The sequence below is a fragment of the Mirounga leonina genome, unplaced genomic scaffold (assembly GCF_011800145.1).
Source record: "Mirounga leonina isolate KUSES-001 unplaced genomic scaffold, KU_Mleo_1.0 Mir_151, whole genome shotgun sequence".
Classification (NCBI taxonomy): domain Eukaryota; kingdom Metazoa; phylum Chordata; class Mammalia; order Carnivora; family Phocidae; genus Mirounga; species Mirounga leonina.
In genome coordinates this window covers 53,099,240-53,119,434 of record NW_023270377.1, presented here as the reverse complement: position 1 = coordinate 53,119,434, position 20,195 = coordinate 53,099,240, and the positions used below count along the sequence as shown (strand labels likewise).

The window sequence follows — 20,195 nt, the reverse complement described above, 5'->3', positions numbered from 1 at the left end:
AATAGCCATGTGTCCCCTACAGCTGGATAATGGTTCTTGTAACTGCTGAGTAGTGCTTCCTCATCACATGGAAGAGAGAGCTGATTTAAGATAAGGGGACAGTACAGCCCAAGACTGAGAAGAATATTCAAATAATGTCCAGTTGTGGCCACGTTAACAATTATCACATTTTCAGCACCTCATTCACTGTCTTGAAATGATTTAAGACCACTGCAGACACAAAAGACTCAGTCTCAGAAGGCTACGGCAAGTAGACACTGATAAGGACAACTTATAAGGTAAACAGTCACATCTGGAAAGAAAGACTTCGAGGAAACACGCACACCCATTTCTCCCCTCACTTCTGATTATATACCTTCGTGTCGCATGACTTCCACTGTTTGAGGAACTGCAACAGATAGTCTTTCTTCGGCAGCGAATCTTTTTTCTTCTACCACAGTTTTCTTAGAAACTTCGGCTTTAAAAAAGCATTAAGTTGAAGTGTAAAAATCAAGAATCTTAACAATCCTCTTTCCCTAAGAGTTTGGGGAAGAAATACACAGTACGCCACTCTAACAAAATGGGAAAACGAGTTATGCAACAAACATCATGAGGATACACACACACGCACATTCTGTCAGAAGAGAGACGGAGGGTCATACAAGAAGACACCGGATAGAATGAAGCAAGAATTCACAGGCAACAAGATTTTCGTCAGAGGTCTGAGACAAATCCTACCTCGGGGAGGAGGAGCTTTCTTAGCGACAGGAACTGGTACAGGAACTTTCTCTTCAGGGACTGGTTTCTTATGTAGAACTGGCATTTAGAAACATGCATTTTTAGAACTTCAGAGTTATCCCACTGAAGCCCAACCCCAAACACAAATATATACCCACAATGTATTCATATCACAAAACCACCAAAACCACCATTTGCCTTCTTACATGATGTTATATAAAGATGGTTCTTGGAAAGACAGAGAGACAATACCTTTTGGTGGTGGAGCTTCTTCCTCTTTTTGAGGAACAGGTCTTTTTTCTTCAGGAACTTTCTTCTTCGGTATTTCTGGCACTTAAAGAATAGCATTTGATTTTAAGATTCTCAGAAAGTCAAAATAAAAAGAGCAACACAGAATTGGCATGCCCATTAAAGAAGGCATGCAATTAAAGAAGTTTGAAGGAAAGACAAAGTTATTTATGAAGATGGAATTAAGTACCTGCTGGTGGTGGAGATTCCTCTCTTTGAGTAACAATAGTGATTTTTTCTTCTGTGACAACCCTCTTCTGTACTTCAGGAACTTGAAAAGACATTAATTTTTAGAAATAACTTTGTATTTTCCAAAGCAGCTAATTTACAGCTATTTTGTAAGAAAGTAGGCAGGTGGACAGACACTTCTGTTGAATTATTACTCACACCATAAAACACTCACTTTGAATTAAGCTAATTCAACAGATAATTAAACACAAAAGTGTTTTGTACTCAAGACATAAAAATCGGGCTTCTTTACCAAGCAAGGCATTATACCTTTAGGTGGTGGAGCTTCCTTTTTCTTTGCAACAGGAACAGGTATCTTTTCTTCAGGAACAGGTTTCTTTGGCACCTCTGGAACTTAAAGTTTTTAAAACAGAACATTAGTTCCACCGATGCCACTCTTATGAATGGACGTAGGCACACACACCAATCTTTAGTAGGTCATTAATGTCATAGAGTTTCTATGCATTGACAAAATAATGCAGAAAAACTATAATGTTAAAAAGGTCACAATGTAATAAATGTCACAAGGAATGTTATAGAGGCATTCAGGCAATTAAAAATGAGTCATATACACAAAAAGATATGTACAAAATTCATTCTTATATATTGGTATGCTTCTGATAAAAACAAATTAGTGACTACACAAACAATATAGAGTGTAGTTATAGAATATAGCAAAGTCTTGTTAGGCTTTGTGTCAAGAAATGGAATCCATAATAACAAGGGACTTAATTTATCTAAGACTATCTTAGACTAAGACATATTTAGAATAATTGTACCTATATGATACCATTTTTCCCATTTCTCTTCTTACTTTGTTTGTTTTTGGTGTAACTGTAGTGTGTTTAAAACTCAGGAAACACTCATTCTAGAGTAGGCTTCTCAATCTGAATCCATGTGTCAATGACTTTGGGGAGCTCTGTGTATGAAGTTTTGTGAGTATACACATACATGGTTTTCTCTAAGAGGCTCCATAGTTTTCAACAGGATCTCTGACCCAAAAAGGTTTACAGTGGCTTAGTTTATCCATTCTAAGTGTTGATTATATAGAATTTTTCACTGGCAGATGTTATTTTAACAGCATGCATTGCTGGCAATAGTTGTTTCCATTTTAAATAAGATAGCAGTTTTTGTGAACTCTTGAACCTCTATGCTTTCATTTGTAATATCCTGATGTAATTATACAGATATATACACTTATGTCTGTATATATTATCTATACATGGCTGTTTATGCATATATATGTTACTATGTATATTTGTTTTTAATGGTAGGTGAGACATGCCTCTGTGTCTCCCTCAGCACAAGTGCGTTTGGTATTAGTACTGGTTTTAGTAATATGACCTTTTAATGTATCTTATTTTCAAATAACCATATTTTAATGATTAGATAATCAGAAATCGTATTTTAATGATTAGATAGTCAGGAATCATTTTTTTTATAAGACCCAGAATTCTGAAAGAGTCAAGAATTTGAGAAAGAGAGAAACAGATTTGGTTTAGGAAAAAAATGGAAAATGGGAAGTCTGGCAAAATGGGAACACTATTTAAAATGTATGATTTCAGTAAGCCTGGTTTTCCTAAATTGGATGATACTGAATTCGTACTGAATCTCTCTGTAACAGACCAGAGGTACGCAGTTTGTAGCTTCATTGCATCCAAAAGTAGTGTCTTTTTTTTTTTTAAAGATTTTATTTATTTATTTGACAGAGAGAGAGAAAGCACAAGTAGACAGAGCGGCAGGCAGAGGGAGAGGGAGAAGCAGGCTCTCCACTGAGCAGGGAGCCGGATGTGGGGCTCGATCACAGGATCCCACATAAGGATCATGACCTGAGCCGAAGGCAGCCGCTTAACTGACTGAGCCACCCAGGCACCCCAAAGTAGTGTCTTTTTTTTTTTTTTTAAAGATTTTATTTATTTATTTGACAGAGAGAGAGATAGCGAGAGCAGGAACACAAGCAGCGGGAGGGGGAGAGGGAGAAGCAGGCCTCCCCACAAGGAGAGTAGTGTCTTTTACATCACCAACCCTCTCCCCCAAAAAGGAACCAAATTCAAAAACCAAAATAAAGGATTAGCACATTGAATCCGAACATACGTATATGAAAGGTCCCCTGACTAGCTAATTAGATAACTGCAACACTTATGGCAAATATTGACGTTCAGTTAATGTCAGGAAACATGGTCAAAGTAAATGTCAAAAATCAATGTTTTCAACTCTTCTAGACTTGCCGCTATTGACTTTTTGGAAGAGTGGCAGTTACCAGAAGCAGTGTATACATCTTTATCTCATTAAGTCACACTTTCCAGTTGTGACTCTTTGTAACCCATCATAACTCATGGAAGTGTTTTTTATTAAGAAAAGTCGTGTAAATGAGGGGTAAAAGGCTCTTCCTAGAAATGTGCCTGTAGAAAATTAGTTTCACAAAGATTTCTTTCTCTAACAGAGGAAAGATAGTAAAAGTTTAAGACAGCAGTTTGACATAGTTACTTCTTTTAAGAACATTTTTGGTGGTGTCTTTGGACTGTTCCGTGTCATAAATAATGTATGTCAAGGGTATAGGCTTGGAAGGTGACCAACAAATGAAAAACACGAGGGACATCTAAAAGACGCAAAATTGTAAGACAGCATAGTATGTGTACGAAGACCATATAAAGCAAAAGGCTGGCATTTGGGGCAAAGGGTTGCCCCCGATCAGTTCTGGTGTACCTTTTGGGGGAGCGGCAGGTTCCTTTTTGGGTACAGGAACAGGCTTTTTCTCCTCTGGCACAGGTTTCTTGGGAACTTCAGGAACTTTAAAGATAACATTGTTGAAACAAGGTTGAGAATTCTAGTTTCCTTCTGAGACATTTAAGATGACACGAAAGCATAAATCCTCAGTAAGAGTGTAAGAATTTAGGAAGTCACTAAACATGCTCTACTTGTGGTAGAAATGTATGCAAATAAATCAATACCATAGAGACGTTGCATACATTCCATGAAACAAATACCCAGGTAGTACGGTCTAAAGTTACTGATACTTGTGTTAACACATTACCACAGCTAATGAGATCAGACATTAAGGAATTTTTTTAAAAAATGTTATTCTACCTTTGGCTGGTGGGGGCTCCACCTTTTTAGGAGTGGGAACAGCAACCACTTCTTCCACGACTGGTTTCTTAGGTGGCTCAGGGACTTTAAAAAAAAAAAAAGTGCCATTTTTGAGAAATCGTGTGTTTTTACAACAAGGCATATGCTGTTGCAGGACAGAATTAAAATAAAGAGTAGACATGTCTCTTTTATGCCAAATGAATGCAAGAAAACGCTATATTAGAAGCAAGAGGCGAGGGAACCGGAGGAAAGGCAGATTAGAAAAAGTTGTGGTTGTTATTGACCTTCAACAGCTGGAGCCTGCACTTTACTAGGAACAGGTAGGAGCCGCCCTTCCTTAGAGGTGCCAGTGCCTCAGACGCTAGTTTTAGAAACTCTACATTTATCAGGCAACTGCATTATAGCAATTGCATTAGATTATCTTAAATATTTTTTGTATCCTAAAAGTTTAACAATTTGGGCGGGGTGTGTGGGGGAGGGGGAGCCCTAATTTGTAGCAGCTGCCGATTTCCAATTTCTGTGGTGGTGTAAATACTCCCACCCTGGCTAACAAGCGAGACATCATGGTCGTGGAGTGGGGAATGATGCGCAGTAGCCCCCCCAATCTAGGACTTCCACCACGTAGGCACAATCGATGTAAACAACCTCAGAAACAGAGAGAATAATAACATGCAGTGAAAGTGGAAGTTAGGAGTTTTGACCATTATCATAGATTTTAATATAGTTTGTTTAATTGTGAGTTTATGTAGTTCAACTTTTAATCACGGAGGTGTTGAACACTGGGTAGCAAAATTCCTGCAAACTTAACTATCAGCTCTGGTGAGTGGCCACAAGCTGGCTCCAGGAAATCAAATTTCTATTTCCAAGTAGCTGGTCACCAGATTGTAAGGTTCCTGAAGCTGGGGCCAGAGCCTCCATTCATTTTCATTCCCCTCTCCTGTGGGCTCCTCATGGTCTTTCCACCCCCACCCCCCTGGAAGGTCCATTGTACCTAGTGGCTGTAGGTCTGCTGACTGTGTGACCAAATCCATTCTTCAATATTAACATATCCAGAGGCTTACGATCGAAATTTTAAAAGATTTTAAACTTAGAAGGAATGACTAATACCTTTAGGTGGGGGCTCAATCTTTTTGGAAACAGCAACATGAATTTTCTCTTCAGTAACAGTTTTCTTCTGTACCTCGGGGACTTTAAAAAATGTACATTTTAATTACTGGTATGCCATATTATGGGTGGTAATTATAATTCACAAAGAATATTGAAATACAAATTAAAACAGAGACAAGTGTGCAATGAAAAGGCGACAGAGAGCTACAAGGAGACAGAGATGCCTTCATAATCACAAATTAGGTATGAAGAAGAGAGATAAAAATTCATCTAAAGCCCTTCCATCTGAGCCCCCAAATTCAAACGTGTGTTATACCTGTGACTGACACCTCCTCCTCTGTGTGAGAAGCAAAGACCATCTTTTCTTCTGAAATAACCATCTTCTTTGTATGCACAGCTGGTACTTTAAAGAGAATATTTCACATTTAGTATTTCTTTTTCTAGGACAAGATACCTGATCAAATACATAGACTGCACACTACATGTAAGGCTTTAGACACAGAATGAGTGAGTTAGTACGAGTAGCTTGAGAATAAATTCAGTATTGACAAGAATACAAACCATGTTCTGATATATGGGGACAAACGACCCATGCAGCCTTTATCAAACATTGTTAAATGGGAATCAAATAGACACAACTTCTTCACACGTAATATGGTGCTTTTCCAAATCCATTAGGGTTTATGCATATAAATGAGAGGATAGGGAATATTATATGCAATGGAATGCCTTGCATAGTAAAATTAGAAGACTATTAAACAAAACCTTCCTTAAATTAAAAAAAATATGTAATTTTAAAGCAGAACTAGAAACAAAGGGAATGTTATTATTTCCTTAAATTATACACATGTGCAACTCAACATAAGATATATACTGTAGAAGAATATATTTTGGTAGTTTCAGATTTGTGAATTGTTTAGTAATATATGTACACATATACGTAGACATAAATAAAAATGTTTAAAACTTGTAACTGGAAAGACAAAGATGTATACCTTTCACTTCAATAACTTCTTCCTGCACTGGAGTCCGAGAAGGTTTTTGTGGAACAATCTTCTTTGAAACTTCAGGTACTTAAAAAATATGTACAAATATATTTCTATTGTGAAGAATATTGCTTTGCACAAAATTTAAAAATACCTTAGTTTAGATAATTATATAAATAACTAACATGGGAATATACATCAGTAAACAGATGACGTGTGTACATGGTATTAGAAATGTTTTAAATCATAATACCTTTGGTGACTTGAACTTTCTGTTCCTCCATTCTTCGAGAAGTCTTTTCAATTTTTTCAACTACTGGCTTCTTTATAACTGCAAGCATTTTAAAGAAATTGCAGTACTTTTAGAATTTCTATTCAAATTCTCTGTTTCTACTATGTATCTACGTATGTTTATATATAAATATATATGTATACATGCATATATACATATATATAATTTTTAAGAAACAAGCAAGTTTGGTACTCTGAACTTTAAGTACAAATTTCTGTACTTCAAATATTTTGGTTGTTTTAAAAAATACTTATCACAACCATCTTTTTATCATCTTTTTAATTTTTGCATTAAGTAAATTAGATATTCTTAGGAAAAAAATTCACTGATACAATAAAGCTTAGAGAAGAAGTTGTGCCTATTGGATTGGACTGGTGACTTATACATCTTTGCCCAACAAGCCATGATAATGATATGGATGTTCTGATCTAGTTCAATAATTCCAATTACATACCTTTTGGAGGCGGTGCTTTCTTTTCAGGCACTTTTGCTGGAATTTTTCTCTCATGTGATTCTTTAACAAAAACAGAGGAATAAGAAGGGATGCTTAAATGAGTAAGTTCTAGTAGATTATATTTAACTACAAAGGAAGTAAGAATATATATTTGTGGAAAGTATTGTGTTTGGGATCTTTATGGCTAACATGATCCCTGGCACTGGATTTCAAAGCAGGATCCAGCAGAGGTGAAGAAGGCAGTGGAAGTAAACCCTGGATTTCTGCATTAGAAGACAGCACTTGGAATCTCGTGATGGGACTACATGATTCGACTTAACAATGTCGAACCTGAAAGTGACTGAAGAAACGTCAAGAGTAAGTTTCTAAAAAGGTCTAACCTTAAAAGATCAAAATGGTCATTTCACTGCCTTCCTATCTATTGCAGCTCAGGTTAATAGCCCTGAAAACATCACACCCTGAGGAAAAGAGAAAAGAAGTTGCCCGGTCGATACACACCTTCGTAAACCTCCTTCTGCACTTGGATCACTTCTCTCTCTTGGTAAGTTTCCTCCCAGTCGTCCTCCCCTTCGTCATAACCTTCTTCCCTTTCATAGTATTCCTGGCCTTCCTCGAAGTCTTCTTCCCATTCCTCGTGAACTTCCCTCTTCGCTTCTACCTTGGTCTCCTCATAGTCTTCATCTGGTTCTTCATAGTAAGGTTCTTCAAATGGCTCCGTGTAGGGTTCTACTTCTAGTTCATCGTAAGGTTCCTCCAGAGATTCGATGAAAAGTTTCTTCTCCTCATAAACAGCACGCTTCTTCTCATACCCAGGTTCTTGTTCTTTGTGAACCTCTTTCTTTCTGGTTATGGTTGTTATTTTTACTTCTTCAGCCTTGGAGGATACATCAATAATTTCAGGAGCTGAAATAAACAAACAGTATTAGCATATTAATTATATTCGTACCGTAACTTCATAAACCAAAGTCTATGTTGTCACACAATATCAGTATCTCAGATCTCAGTATGATGTCGATAATTTGTTACATTTTCTGGGTATTGGTCCTATTTACATTTTTGTTGGCTATGGAACACAGTAAAGAGTATGGAGATGCACTTGCTCTTCATTTGAGGATTTTTCCGGTGTGAACAGAATGGCATTCAGTAAATACCCAATGGACACATCTTCCATTGTTCTATGAGAACTCCCACGGGATATTTTACCATTTGATCATTTAATGGAATTTACATCTAATGTTAACCTCTATTTAAGTTTCCAATTATTCTTTCAGAAACATTTCTAATTTTAAAGCGACACTTTTGATAGTTGAATGTGACTCTATAATCAGTTTAATAAGATAATACTTAAAATTATGTCACCAAATCAATTAGTTGCTTTCATAATAAATTTTTTTTTTTTTTAAAAATAAGGCTAACATCGTTTACGTGATCCTTAGCACCTGTGTTAGCTACAACTGAAACGATAAGGAGGATGCCTCCCTTTCCAACCCTCGCCACTACTCTCTGTGTCCACAGTCCTGAGGCTGCATAAACACCTGCCTGTTTCCCTTCCGGGGCCAGGAGCAATAGGACATAGTCCTTTCTAGCGCTAATTGTAACATGGCAGAGGAGATGCCATAACTTTACAATCAGCTAGAAGGCTTCTATTTAAAAAATAAGAATACAAAGCAGAGATGCAAATCTCAGAGATACAAAAAATATTTAACAATATCTTTCACTTACCTTTTGCTGGAATCAAGGCAGTAGGAGGCTGGGGTTTCTTGTCAACCTCTGGGATTTTAAAAAATAGAATACATGTTTATTTTTAGAGTATGCATTATTTAATGTTTACTAATCTTGTGCATCTTTGTCAGTTATTTGTACAGTCTGTGACTACTGCTAGTATACCAAACCCCTTTATAATTTCCATATTTAGCTTACCAGCATTGCTATGCAATGCCGTATTAACAAAAATAGGGAAAGGTTGAAACTTGATTCTAGTTTAGGTTGATTTAAAACAATTTCAATTAACATGAGACATGAAGAGACTATTCAGTAAGCCTAATGCTAACAAATAATGCATGTTTAATTTTTTCAATGGTTAACTGTAAAGTGGAGGAAATACCCATGCTTTATGAGCTCCCTCTTCTGCCGTAATGTTTGGACTCAGAAAAACATCTCGGGGGGTGCCTGGGTGGCTCAGTTGGTTAGGCGACTGCCTTCGGCTCAGGTCATCATCCTGGAGTCCCGGGATTGAGTCCCGCATCGGGCTCCCTGCTCGGCAGGGAGTCTGCTTCTCCCTCTGATCCTCCCCCTTCTCATGTGCTCTCTCTCTCTCATTCTCTCTCTCTCAAAATAAATAAAATAAAATCTTAAAAAAAAAATAGAAAAACATCACAGGGTGGTGCCTTGTGCTCCCGGATCCTCCTCCTTGCAGGAGGGCTTCCTTACTCTGATCTTAGCTAAACAGGTAAAACGATTTGCTCAGATTTAGTGATCCAGTCTTCCTCTTAAAACTCTTCCAGGATATGGGGTGCCTGGGTGGCTCAGTTGGTTAAGTGACTGCCTTCGGCTCAGGTCATGATCCTGGAGTCCCGGGATCGAGTCCCACATTGGGCTCCCTGCTCAGCACGGAGTCTGCTTCTCCCTCTGACCCTCCCCCCTCTCATGCTCTCTGTCTCTCATTCTCTCTCTCGCAAATAAATAAAAAAAATCTTAAAAAAAAAAAAAAAAACTCTTCCAGGATATAGTAAAAAAAAAAAAAATGGAAGTAATTGAACTGATCCTCCTTCAAAAAGTGTTTTGTTTTTCTGCAGGGACTGACAGCTCAGGTGAGCCAGGAAGGGTTCTGACTTGGGCTGGAGCAGCCACTGTATATTTGCATCGGTCCTTGGCCGTCAGCCGGTAGGACTGGATCAAGAGCAGCTGTGGGTGGGTAGGCAGCTCCCTCCAGAAATAACAAGAACTCTGTGGTGTTACCACTGCGTGCCATGGGCAGACACAGGCACAGGAGGATGGGGAGAAAAAAAAGGAAAGCGTGGAAGTTGACAAAGAGAAAGTGAGGGCTGAGTTCTAGAAGAGGGTGAGAGTGAGTGAAGGGAGAGGCTCCACTTTGGGAATTCAAACTCTTACCTTCCTCCTCCTTCCACTATTTGGAGTTTAAAATTGTTAACCAGGAGAAAAACAGTAAGACTCAGTTTTCATTAATTAATGATAATACCTTTAGGTTCTTCTTTGGGCTTCGGAACAACTTTTTTGGTATCTTTCTTCACAGCTTTTTTGGTCACTAAAAAATAAGATGTCAGAAATAAACGAGTAAAACGTTTTCAGGAAACGAAGAGGTTTCTTGAAATACTTTATTTTTTCATATGTTTTGATGGTAACGAGACTCTTGCAACATTATTGCAAGATACCTGTTTCAGAAAGGTCTTGCGCTAGCACGTGGAACGTGTTTTTTGGATGGAGGTAGAGTGTATAGGGTGATTCTACATCTTCACTGATTTTATGCCTGCCTACAGTTTTCAAAACATGCAGAACATGAACCTAAGTGATACCACAAATAGAAAAGGTACACATTTTCACTTAGTTTCACTTAGATAAGAACACTTTAAATTTGTCAGGATGAAGAATAACAAGTGAATTAGTAAAATTAAAAGTCCTATCTATGATATTGTGGAAATTTTCTTTGTTGTTGCTGACGTCATACCTTGATCATGGCCCCTACTTATAACTTGAATTATGGCTCTTAATATTCATGAGTAATTTAATTTTTTAAATTTAATTTTTAAAATAAGATTTAATTTCCCAAGTTTCCCAGTGGGTAGTTAAACTTAGCCATGTTGACAGTAGTACTCAAAGACTAAATCATTCATTAAGGTAATTATTATTTCTGACAACAAATATGATTTTTGATTCTCGTTCTTCTCTGCTATCAAAAGTGGATGAAATATATTTAACTATTCATATAAATTATAAAAATGCTTTTATTACTGAGATGTATTAGTCACAAAACTGGAAGGCTTTTTGTTTTTTCATTGAATTTTCCCTGAGGCTGGCTGAAAAGTAGCTCAAGCTCTGGACACCAATGGTAGCAGATACTGGGATACTGGCTTGCCAAACCCTGGAAACTGCAATGGAAAAATCTGACTTTGACATGCAGAATTTTTTCCCAGTGCAAGGAGAATTCTGACAGCAATTCTCAACTACCCAGAACTCTAGAAAGTCCCAGGTTGTCTGTTGACTGATTTAGTTGAGCAGCTTGGGGGACAAATAGTATAATTCATCTATTGAAATATTTGAAAAGGGAAATTCCTTGACACACTCAAGAGCTCCTTATTGGTGAACTCATTCCTTAGATAAGAAAAAAAAATCAAATATATCAAAGATATTCTAAATCACATTTTTGTAACAAAATAGCAATTTTTAAAAAGGCGTTAACTTGGTAATTGAGAAGAAAACACTGTAACTTGCAACATGACTATAAACTAGTATGGTTTATTTCCAGAAGCTTCACTAGAAGTTAATTATTTTATTGTTATATAGTTACATATAGTTAAAATATATAAAGTATGAAACGTGGAATAGATTTGCCATTAATGTTTCAGTGGTTACATTAAGATAAAATATTTTAACATTAAGCATTGCATTTGGTTTGTCTGATTTTCAGAGTTTTAATCACATGTCTTGCACATTTAGAGCAAGTAGTTTACATTTTGAAAGGCAATTCAACCTACTGGCCACTAGAGGGCCAACATGTTGCATTAGACAACATTTCCCAGGTCTGCGATAGTTGATTATGTATTTTGACATCTAGGTAGATAACAGAAAATACCTTCAATGCGTTTTGCTGGTGGTTTCTTTTCTTCAGGTGATGGTAGCAGCAGAGGAATAGGAGGAACAACCATAGGAGGGATTTCTGAAGAAAAGAAATGCCATCATCATGGTTTGATTTCTTTGTGTGAGGTATAATGGAAAATCTTACGCATTCCTTTCAGTAATCAAAGGTGTTATAGTACCAATTCATCAATCAGAGCAAATAAAAATAGCATATATAATTGTTACTACTCTCTTGCTTTGATTTTTAATTACACAGTGAAGAATATGACATGCAAGGCTGTGCTCTGGCTCTCTACTGTGGTTTGGCATCGCTAATTTCCTTGTGGTATATATAGAATATCGTTGCTGCAAGCGCAGGTGTTGTGCTGGGTCTTACCTTCTGGAGGTACTGCTCTGATAGGCATGGTTGGGATGGGAACTCTGGAGTCAGGAATATCTGGAAAGGAACAATTAAGGGTAAGCATAGAGGGACTGAAACCACAGATATTAGACAACTAAGATGTGTTTGTCAGGCATTTCCAACAACAGAATCTAATACATAGACACAGAGATAATTAGGATTCTTTTGTATGCAACTACATAGGCATGTTTATTCCCTGTGAAAATTGGTTCTGTTCTATGGCCACACAGTTTTGGCAATATCCTAGATATCAGCTGAATGAGACCTTATTATCTCTAATTTCCCAAGCTCCCAAAGCCTAACATTTATGTTATTTCCTGAAAATTATTTTGCCAAATAATATCTTACTGAAAAACCTAAATCATATTTTTAGACATTTCAGTTTGGCTTCTGTCATTTACAAAATTCTACTGAATATATTTGAGCAAGGCTTTGTTTTGTTTTGTTTTTTTAAACTTACCAGGAGGCTTCATCTCAAGCTTGATTTCTGCAAAAGAAAAAAAATGACGTTTTTGTATTTAGAGTCGTCTGGGCAGGATTGTTTGTTTCAGGGATTGCAATGTGGCTTAAATGGGGTGTTTTCTGACCTTTGGTTGTTAAGTACAGCTCTGCTGTGCTTCTTGCTTCACCTCTCGGTTCCAGTCGAGCAATTACTGAATAGACACCTAAGAAGAATCATCAAACTTTTGTTTTCTGATACATTTATAAATAACACTTCTTTATTTAAATACAGTATGGATTTATTTATCCTTCTTTTTCCTAAAAAAAAGTATTCTATATAGAATTACAGAGTGTAAGTGTAAGCTAGGGTAGAATATATAAAACAGACAAGATTTAAATTATATATTCACGGGGATGCCATCAACTAAATTACCTTCATCATCTGGGGTCACATTGTGAATGGTCATATAATGGCAGCGACCATCATTCCTAAAGTTGTACTTCTGGCTCTCGGTTAGTTCTGTTGGTCCTTTGTACCATGTTACAATAGCATCATCAAAGGACACTTCGCATTCAAAGGTGGCAGACTGATGCTCGCTCACCACAATGTTCTGTATGCGTCTCGTAAACTGAATTGGTTCAGCTGTTTAAGTACAAAGAAGATTCAAAGTTAGATTGTATAGGGAGGAAGGCTTTTCACTGTGCTTTCCCCTCAGGTATTTAAAGCCTCAACCTATGTATCCAATTAGAAAAATAACAAAGGCTGAAAATATAAAACAAAAAGAAAGTGCTCTTTTATGCATCAGTAACAAGAAATCATCCCAATACTTAAGTGTATTTCTTCAGAACCAATGTAGGAAAGTGTAAAGAAATCCCTGGGAGCCCTTAAAATATTTGCACAAAGGCAATAGTCAAAGGGGCTTATGACCCTAAAGTCAAATTAAACTTTAAAAATGTTAGTGAAATTGGGGGTTCAAAATAAAGGGAACATAAACTTAATTTTACTGTGTAACTTATTCCACTTCTAAATTCTTTCTTCTGTAAAAGAATTTTGCTATTCAGGACCTAGAATTGTTTATTATTTACTGTGTTATAACTTTCCTTGTGAAATAATTTTAAACTCAAGAGGAAGTCTGAACTTCTAAATTTCAGATGGTTCATTTTTAAGAGTTCTGAAACCTGCTTTGTAAACACCTGTGGCCCCGCACAAAGGGGTCATGCCCCCTGTGCCCCTGGGAATGAATGGCAGGGGTATTTAGTAGGAGAATGGGCTGCAGTAGAAGGCCCTTTTGCAGGATTTTGTCTAGAAGTCTGGAATTCAATGTATAACAATATTGAGAACATCTGAGACATCATAAGTACTCTGGTGAGCCTTTTATTTTTTGAAGGATCATATAAGAATGCAATTATTTAAAAAATGAGAAGTGGTTTCAATTGGATCCTTTATATGGAAACCTGCTAAAAATTTTTGAACCTTAAAATACAACCGGGCATTGATATCCACTTAAAGCAAGTCAGAGAAGTTGAAATGTTTGTGTATCTAAGTCTTATAGTTTTATTTCAAAAACTATAAATGGGCACCCACTGGAAGTAGATGCTATCATTATAGCTAAAATGTTGCTCACTACAGTCCAAGGGTGTCTTCAGACAGTGCATATGATCAAAAGATTAGGAGATAGATATTATTGCTCCTAAATCCCGAGATTTCCTTTTACTTCAGAGATTTAGAAGGTTGGAAAACAATCCTCACATAAAATAGTTATTTTTGAAAAACAGCTGCTAATCACACATGACATCTGTTGTTAATTTTATCTAGTAAGTTTCAGACAAGTAGATTCAAATTAATTTCTGTAAACAAAATAGATTTTTTTTAGATCTATTAGAGTTAGCCAAGATATTTTAGCTATAGCTATGAAATCTGGTCATTTCCAAGATCTCTGTCTTAGAATGAGAATCACAGATGTGAGAATTATGCAATTTAGTAAAATTATAAAGAATGATTGAATTTAGCAGAACTACAGAATTTAAATAACTGTTAGACAGTCATGTCTTCGTTTGGATTGAAATCTGCCTTTGGTCAAAAAAAACCCATGGAAAAGATCCGGCACTTGTGTGAACATTTCCCTTTTGATTTCGTGTGCATCTTGAGATGTGAATGAATGCTGTGAGTGTGTGCTGGGAAAGGAGAACACACGACCACTTTGGAATATGCATAATGGTAGGGCGGCCGCGGGAGGGGTCCTGCACCACGTCTGCCACTGACCTGTGCACTAATAACCCCAGCTGTGGCCGTTCACCCACCTTCAATTCTGAGCTCTGCTGAAGTTTCAAGGTCTTCATATTTGCAGGTGTACTGCCCCTGGTCTTCTGCTCGAACATCTGCGATGGTCAGCTTATGGACTTTGTGTTCCACTTCTGTCTTATGTCTATCTTGGGGCTTAAGGATTCTGCCATTTCTGAACCATTCAGATTTTACGTTTGGCACGGAAAATTGGCATGTCATGGTGCAAGTCTGGCCTTCTTTCAAAGTAACATCCTGAAGATGCCGTTCCCAAGCAGGCTCTGCAGGTATGACACAGAAAACATTTTGTTTGATATCACATGCAGATGTGCTCAATAGTAAGTGAATCTCACAAGTTTGTTTTTTTTAATAAAATGCTTTTTACTTACCGATTACAGTTAGTTTAGCACTAGCGATGTGTGGACCACACACCAATCTATAATTGCCCTGATCTTTAAGTTGACAGTTTTTGACTCTGAGTGTATGCCGATCACCATCGATACTTATTTCAAATTTATCACTGGGTTCCAGTTTTTCAGTCCCTTTGTACCATGAAAGCTTGATTTCTGGATAATTAATCTTAATGTCAATTTCAAACACAGCATCATCATCTTTCAAAACTGTCTGATTCTCAATGTCCTTGATCAGAGTGACAGGCTAGGAGAATAAGGAATTAACACACATTAGTCACTCCTTCTCTCATAATTCCCAATAACAATCTGTTCACTGTATTATCTTCATGATTCACTTTACCTCTGTCTGTGATAGCCTTTGCTGAATAAATGATACAAGTTCCTCAAATTCCCTTTCATCCTTCTCTGACTTCTCTATTTCCTCAATTTCCTAAGGAGGAAAAAGTAGAAGTATTACATATGGAAAAAAATTGAATTAGAGGATGCAGGATTATATTCATCTTCCATTACTGATGCTACTTAGGTTACATTAAATGATCTCATATAGCTGTAGGGTTCTGGAAATTCAATGGATATATATTAGATGTTTCAAATGTAAATTTTTAAGATGATGCTATATACAAAAGATCATACCAATCTATGTGTCTCTTCTTCTTGACTTTGCTTTAGCAGTTCAAATGCTTGAAGAAGACCTCGGAAGTCAGTGATTCCATACATGCGAGCATATTTTTCATATTCTTTAGGATCAACATTTTTGAGAAGTTCCATGATATCGATTTCTTCTTCTTCTCCAGGTCCTTTCTTTAAGACTGGAGTCCTAAATGAAATCAGAAATAAACATAAATCACCTGTCTTCTACTTATTTTGAATTGCCTATCATCATTTAAAGATCATAAGTACCATTAAGGTTTTTTGTTCCCCTCACAAAGGCATAGTGCTATGTCCTTTGTTCAAGAAATGACAGTTTTACCGTGTTCACAATAAAAAAAAAATGTGGGTTTGGTGATGAAGTAGATTAAGATTGGACCATTGTAACAAGGTACCGAAATGTAATCAATGAATTTAAGAAAGAATATATATTTGTAAATTTTACTACCAAAGAGTCTAATGAAATAATTAAAAGGAAAAGCAGTAACAGCAATGGAAAGCATTAATAAGGGATAAATATCATATGTCATGGGAAAGATGTGTGGAAAGCAAATGCTGATTAATTTAGTAATTGACTATGTTGAAACGTAATTTGTGTTGAAAGTATTGGTAATTATGGAAATGTTTCAAGTGTTGATCTAGAAAAGAATTCAGAACATGAGAAATACTACATAGAAACAAAAATTTCATATTGAGACAGATACAAAGTTCTCCATTGGCCATTTCCTTTGTCTAAAATTTTAATAAAGATTCACTTCCTTCTCAAAACTTTCTTATGATCATTCAGAAACTGATCTTCATGAACTGCTAACCTATGCCCAGATATTCGGTATTTGCTTATATGCTTTTGTGAGAATGTCTGTGTGCTTATGTTCATTTACCATCAGAATCTTGGAGGGGATGGCCCATGCCCCTTGAGAGATCTCTTTTGTGAATGGAAAATGACCACGCGTGATTTTTTGTTTTTGTTTTTTTTTTAATTGAACTTACTTTTTCAGCATTGCTCTCAGATCTCCTTCAATCTTCTCCTGTTTCTTCCTTTCATCCACCTGTAGGTTAACGTTACTTTCAATTTCGCCGTGTTTATTAAATGCGACACACCGATACAATCCAGAATCGGTTTTTGTGGTGTCCCTAATCTCCAGCTTTGCTTCGTCACCTTTCTGGTGGATAAGAATGCGACCGCCCTGGTTCAGTTGCCTCCATTTCCCTTTTGTCCATTTAACATTTGGGATTGGATCACCTCCAACTTTTGCAATGAATGTTGCGGTGGTTTCTAGGGAAGAATGAAAGCAAATGAATTAAAAAAACCCTAATTTTCCCAAATCAGTTCTTCCAAAATTAAATCGGCAGTAAAATTGTACAAGATAGATGAAGACATACTGGTTCACAAAGTACTTACTTTCTATGACTCTGATACTCTGAGGTTCTGACACGAAGAAGAGTTTCCCATCAACTGCCGCTTTCTTAGCTGCTGGGACTGCGGCTGGTTTGTCTGAAAGACACATTTACATGTTTTGTTGTCACAGTTACCTTAAAATCGGAATAATTCCTCTGTAAAATGAGCTTTAGAAATTTGGCTGTGTCAAAGACATCATTCACTCTAGGACTCACTATGTACGAGAGTGGACTACGGAAGATAAAGCAGTTTCATAGACATTTACAACTAGTGGCAGCTTTCACATGCAGGTTGAACTACAATCATAATAACAGTGTCCAATTTTATATTTCTAGACTTGGCTTTATTCGATAGAATTCCTCCAGGACTATGACATCAGATTCCCTCATGTCACATTATCAGAGCATCATTTTTGGAACTCAGTTACACCTTCTTGGATATGGTGGAAAGAGGTACAAGAAATAGGTTGGTGAACTTGGGGTAATGTCAGGCAATTTGTATCAAAATTATTTCCATTGGATTATCTAATACTTCAGTTTTAACAAGGAGGCTATAAATTGCAAATGAGCAATAATTGGTGTTTCTAGAAATTGAATTCCATTCTTATTTAAGTTGTAATACGCAAATAAATGGGACTGGTCATTGGCTTAATTGGAATACTACTTCTGAGGTATCTGTACCTTTGATGGTCACTTTGGATTTTGAAGTGTCACTTCCAGCCACATTTGAAGCTTTGCACACATAATCTCCCGAATCTGCTTTAGCCACGTCCTTCAGTTCCAGCACGGCGGTCCCGCCAGCAAAGCTGAAGCTACACCTGTCTGAGGGCTTTACTTCCCTCCCAGCCTTCAACCACTGGATCTTGATCGGTTCTGATCCCTGCACATGGCAGCTGAGCTGCACAGATTCTCCTTCACTTGCTGTTACTGGAGTAAGGTGCTGGTCAAACACAGGCGGCTTCTTAGGTTCTGGAAGTACAAAGATGGTTTTAAGCTTAAAAGGAACATAAAGGCAAAAAAGTTTTAAATTCCAGAAAAGAAGCCAGTTTTGCCTCTAACGGGTAATACCAGTAGTACCAGTTGCTATAGTAGAACGGAATCAGTAACTGAATCAAGGCTGATTCCTCTCTGAAGACAACAGTTACATTTGTTGGAGTTTTTTAAGATAAAGGTTGAAAAACAAGCAAAGAACGGATGCCATGTTGACCAAAAATCATGCAAGCCTCTGTGTCCTGATTAAGCACTGCAAACATGGCAACTGGCAGTTCCTATAAACCTCTGTGCCATATAGCACACTATTGATTCTCTCGCACCTGCAGATAGCTGCATTTTTGCTGTGCCCTAAGAAAGAAGGGCCTCCTGGGGAATTCTGCTCATCTAGAGCAGCAGTTCTTGCTGCCCTCTGGGAAAGAAAGCCAACACTTGAGTAATCTGTGAGCCCACATCATAATACGTGACTTTCTCTGATATTCATCTTTAGCTATGAAATGCGGCTATAGTAGCATCTAAAATCTAATCTTTGCCCAAAGGAAACAGCAGTTGAAGCTCAGCGTTCAACTGAAAACCAATGAAGAATATACAGGTAACATGGTAGGAAGGCCGTGTACAACTCAGTATTATGTAATGGTTTTATTCAATGATTCTGAGAACTAGATATAAACATAAGGCAATATTCATGATTGTAATGATTAAAACTTGTGATGTCTTTTTTTTTTTTAATTCTACAAAGAAATAGCTTCAGAATGTGATACAAAGTACTTATCTACTCAATGGCAGAACCACCAGGGATGTAAATAATGAATATAAGCCACTGCTAAGGATACGTTTTTTGTTTTATTAAACATATTTTAAAACTAAATGCACTTAAATTCTATAAAATGAGTGTCTTTTAAGTTAAGACAACTCAACGATACCAGCCCATTCGTGGTATTAACCTATTATCTATGCATGAGCGCTGAAATGGCCAACTATATCACATCAGAGTTGGTAATCAAGCCCTAAGGTGCTCCAAGAAAATGGGCTTGTAAAGTGATTTGGATGAATCTGCATCATAATCATCTGGATGAAGCCATTTTATGGTCAGAGGATCAGAAAAAAAGGATCTCCTTAGGAGATACAGTCTATTTCTTTCCCTCAAGCTAGGACTATATATGTAAACACATCTTCTATAATAACATGCAGCATATTTCCTCTCATCTTTTTTTTCCTTTTGAGCAAGTTTTACTCTTTTGTCTGGGATTAATATTCATTTACAGGCTAAAAGCTTTGGGCAATGTATGTCAAACAATAATCCTTTAGAAATAGAAAAGAGAATGTTTCAGAATGTGATATAACTTCTAAGAAGCAAAACTAATGCAGTTTTCCATGATGAAAATTTAAGAATTTTTCAAAATAAACGTGCTTCATAAAACTTTATATATTACTGAGGCATGAATTTCCAAGTAGACTTAGATTTCTAACTGCCTGAGAGAATTTTGGGATATGATTCACATGCTAAGATTTTAGTCCATTTATTATATAACACCTACTTTGCTGGCCATGTAAATTACAAATAGTATGTATTTCAAGTAAATTTATATGGAATTATGGCAAGCCAATGACATCATGTATATTTACTGTTAGCCTTTAAACAACATGGGT

General features: G+C 36.8%; 1 protein-coding gene across 11 annotated transcripts in view; it reads right to left on the bottom strand.

Annotated features, from left to right (window-relative positions):
• TTN (titin) overlaps nt 1-20,195 on the bottom strand; it is a 269,823-nt gene that overhangs the window by 151,577 nt on the left and 98,051 nt on the right. For 10 of the 11 annotated variants that reach the window (XM_035007649.1, XM_035007637.1, XM_035007643.1 and 7 more), the window contains 27 exons: nt 18,237-18,524; nt 17,560-17,652; nt 17,148-17,433; nt 16,143-16,326; nt 15,850-15,939; nt 15,486-15,753; nt 15,117-15,377; nt 13,249-13,458; nt 12,962-13,039; nt 12,835-12,861; nt 12,351-12,410; nt 11,970-12,053; nt 10,359-10,424; nt 8,882-8,929; nt 7,658-8,062; nt 7,160-7,219; nt 6,667-6,744; nt 6,423-6,500; nt 5,744-5,830; nt 5,428-5,508; nt 4,321-4,404; nt 3,940-4,023; nt 1,504-1,587; nt 1,196-1,276; nt 970-1,050; nt 718-795; nt 356-457 (listed from right to left, as the gene is read on the bottom strand). In XM_035007649.1, the coding sequence (XP_034863540.1) occupies nt 356-457; nt 718-795; nt 970-1,050; nt 1,196-1,276; nt 1,504-1,587; nt 3,940-4,023; nt 4,321-4,404; nt 5,428-5,508; nt 5,744-5,830; nt 6,423-6,500; nt 6,667-6,744; nt 7,160-7,219; nt 7,658-8,062; nt 8,882-8,929; nt 10,359-10,424; nt 11,970-12,053; nt 12,351-12,410; nt 12,835-12,861; nt 12,962-13,039; nt 13,249-13,458; nt 15,117-15,377; nt 15,486-15,753; nt 15,850-15,939; nt 16,143-16,326; nt 17,148-17,433; nt 17,560-17,652; nt 18,237-18,524 (3,426 nt within the window). The remainder of the gene's footprint in view (nt 1-355; nt 458-717; nt 796-969; nt 1,051-1,195; nt 1,277-1,503; nt 1,588-3,939; nt 4,024-4,320; nt 4,405-5,427; nt 5,509-5,743; nt 5,831-6,422; nt 6,501-6,666; nt 6,745-7,159; nt 7,220-7,657; nt 8,063-8,881; nt 8,930-10,358; nt 10,425-11,969; nt 12,054-12,350; nt 12,411-12,834; nt 12,862-12,961; nt 13,040-13,248; nt 13,459-15,116; nt 15,378-15,485; nt 15,754-15,849; nt 15,940-16,142; nt 16,327-17,147; nt 17,434-17,559; nt 17,653-18,236; nt 18,525-20,195) is intronic. The other variant, XM_035007641.1, reaches the window with a different exon arrangement.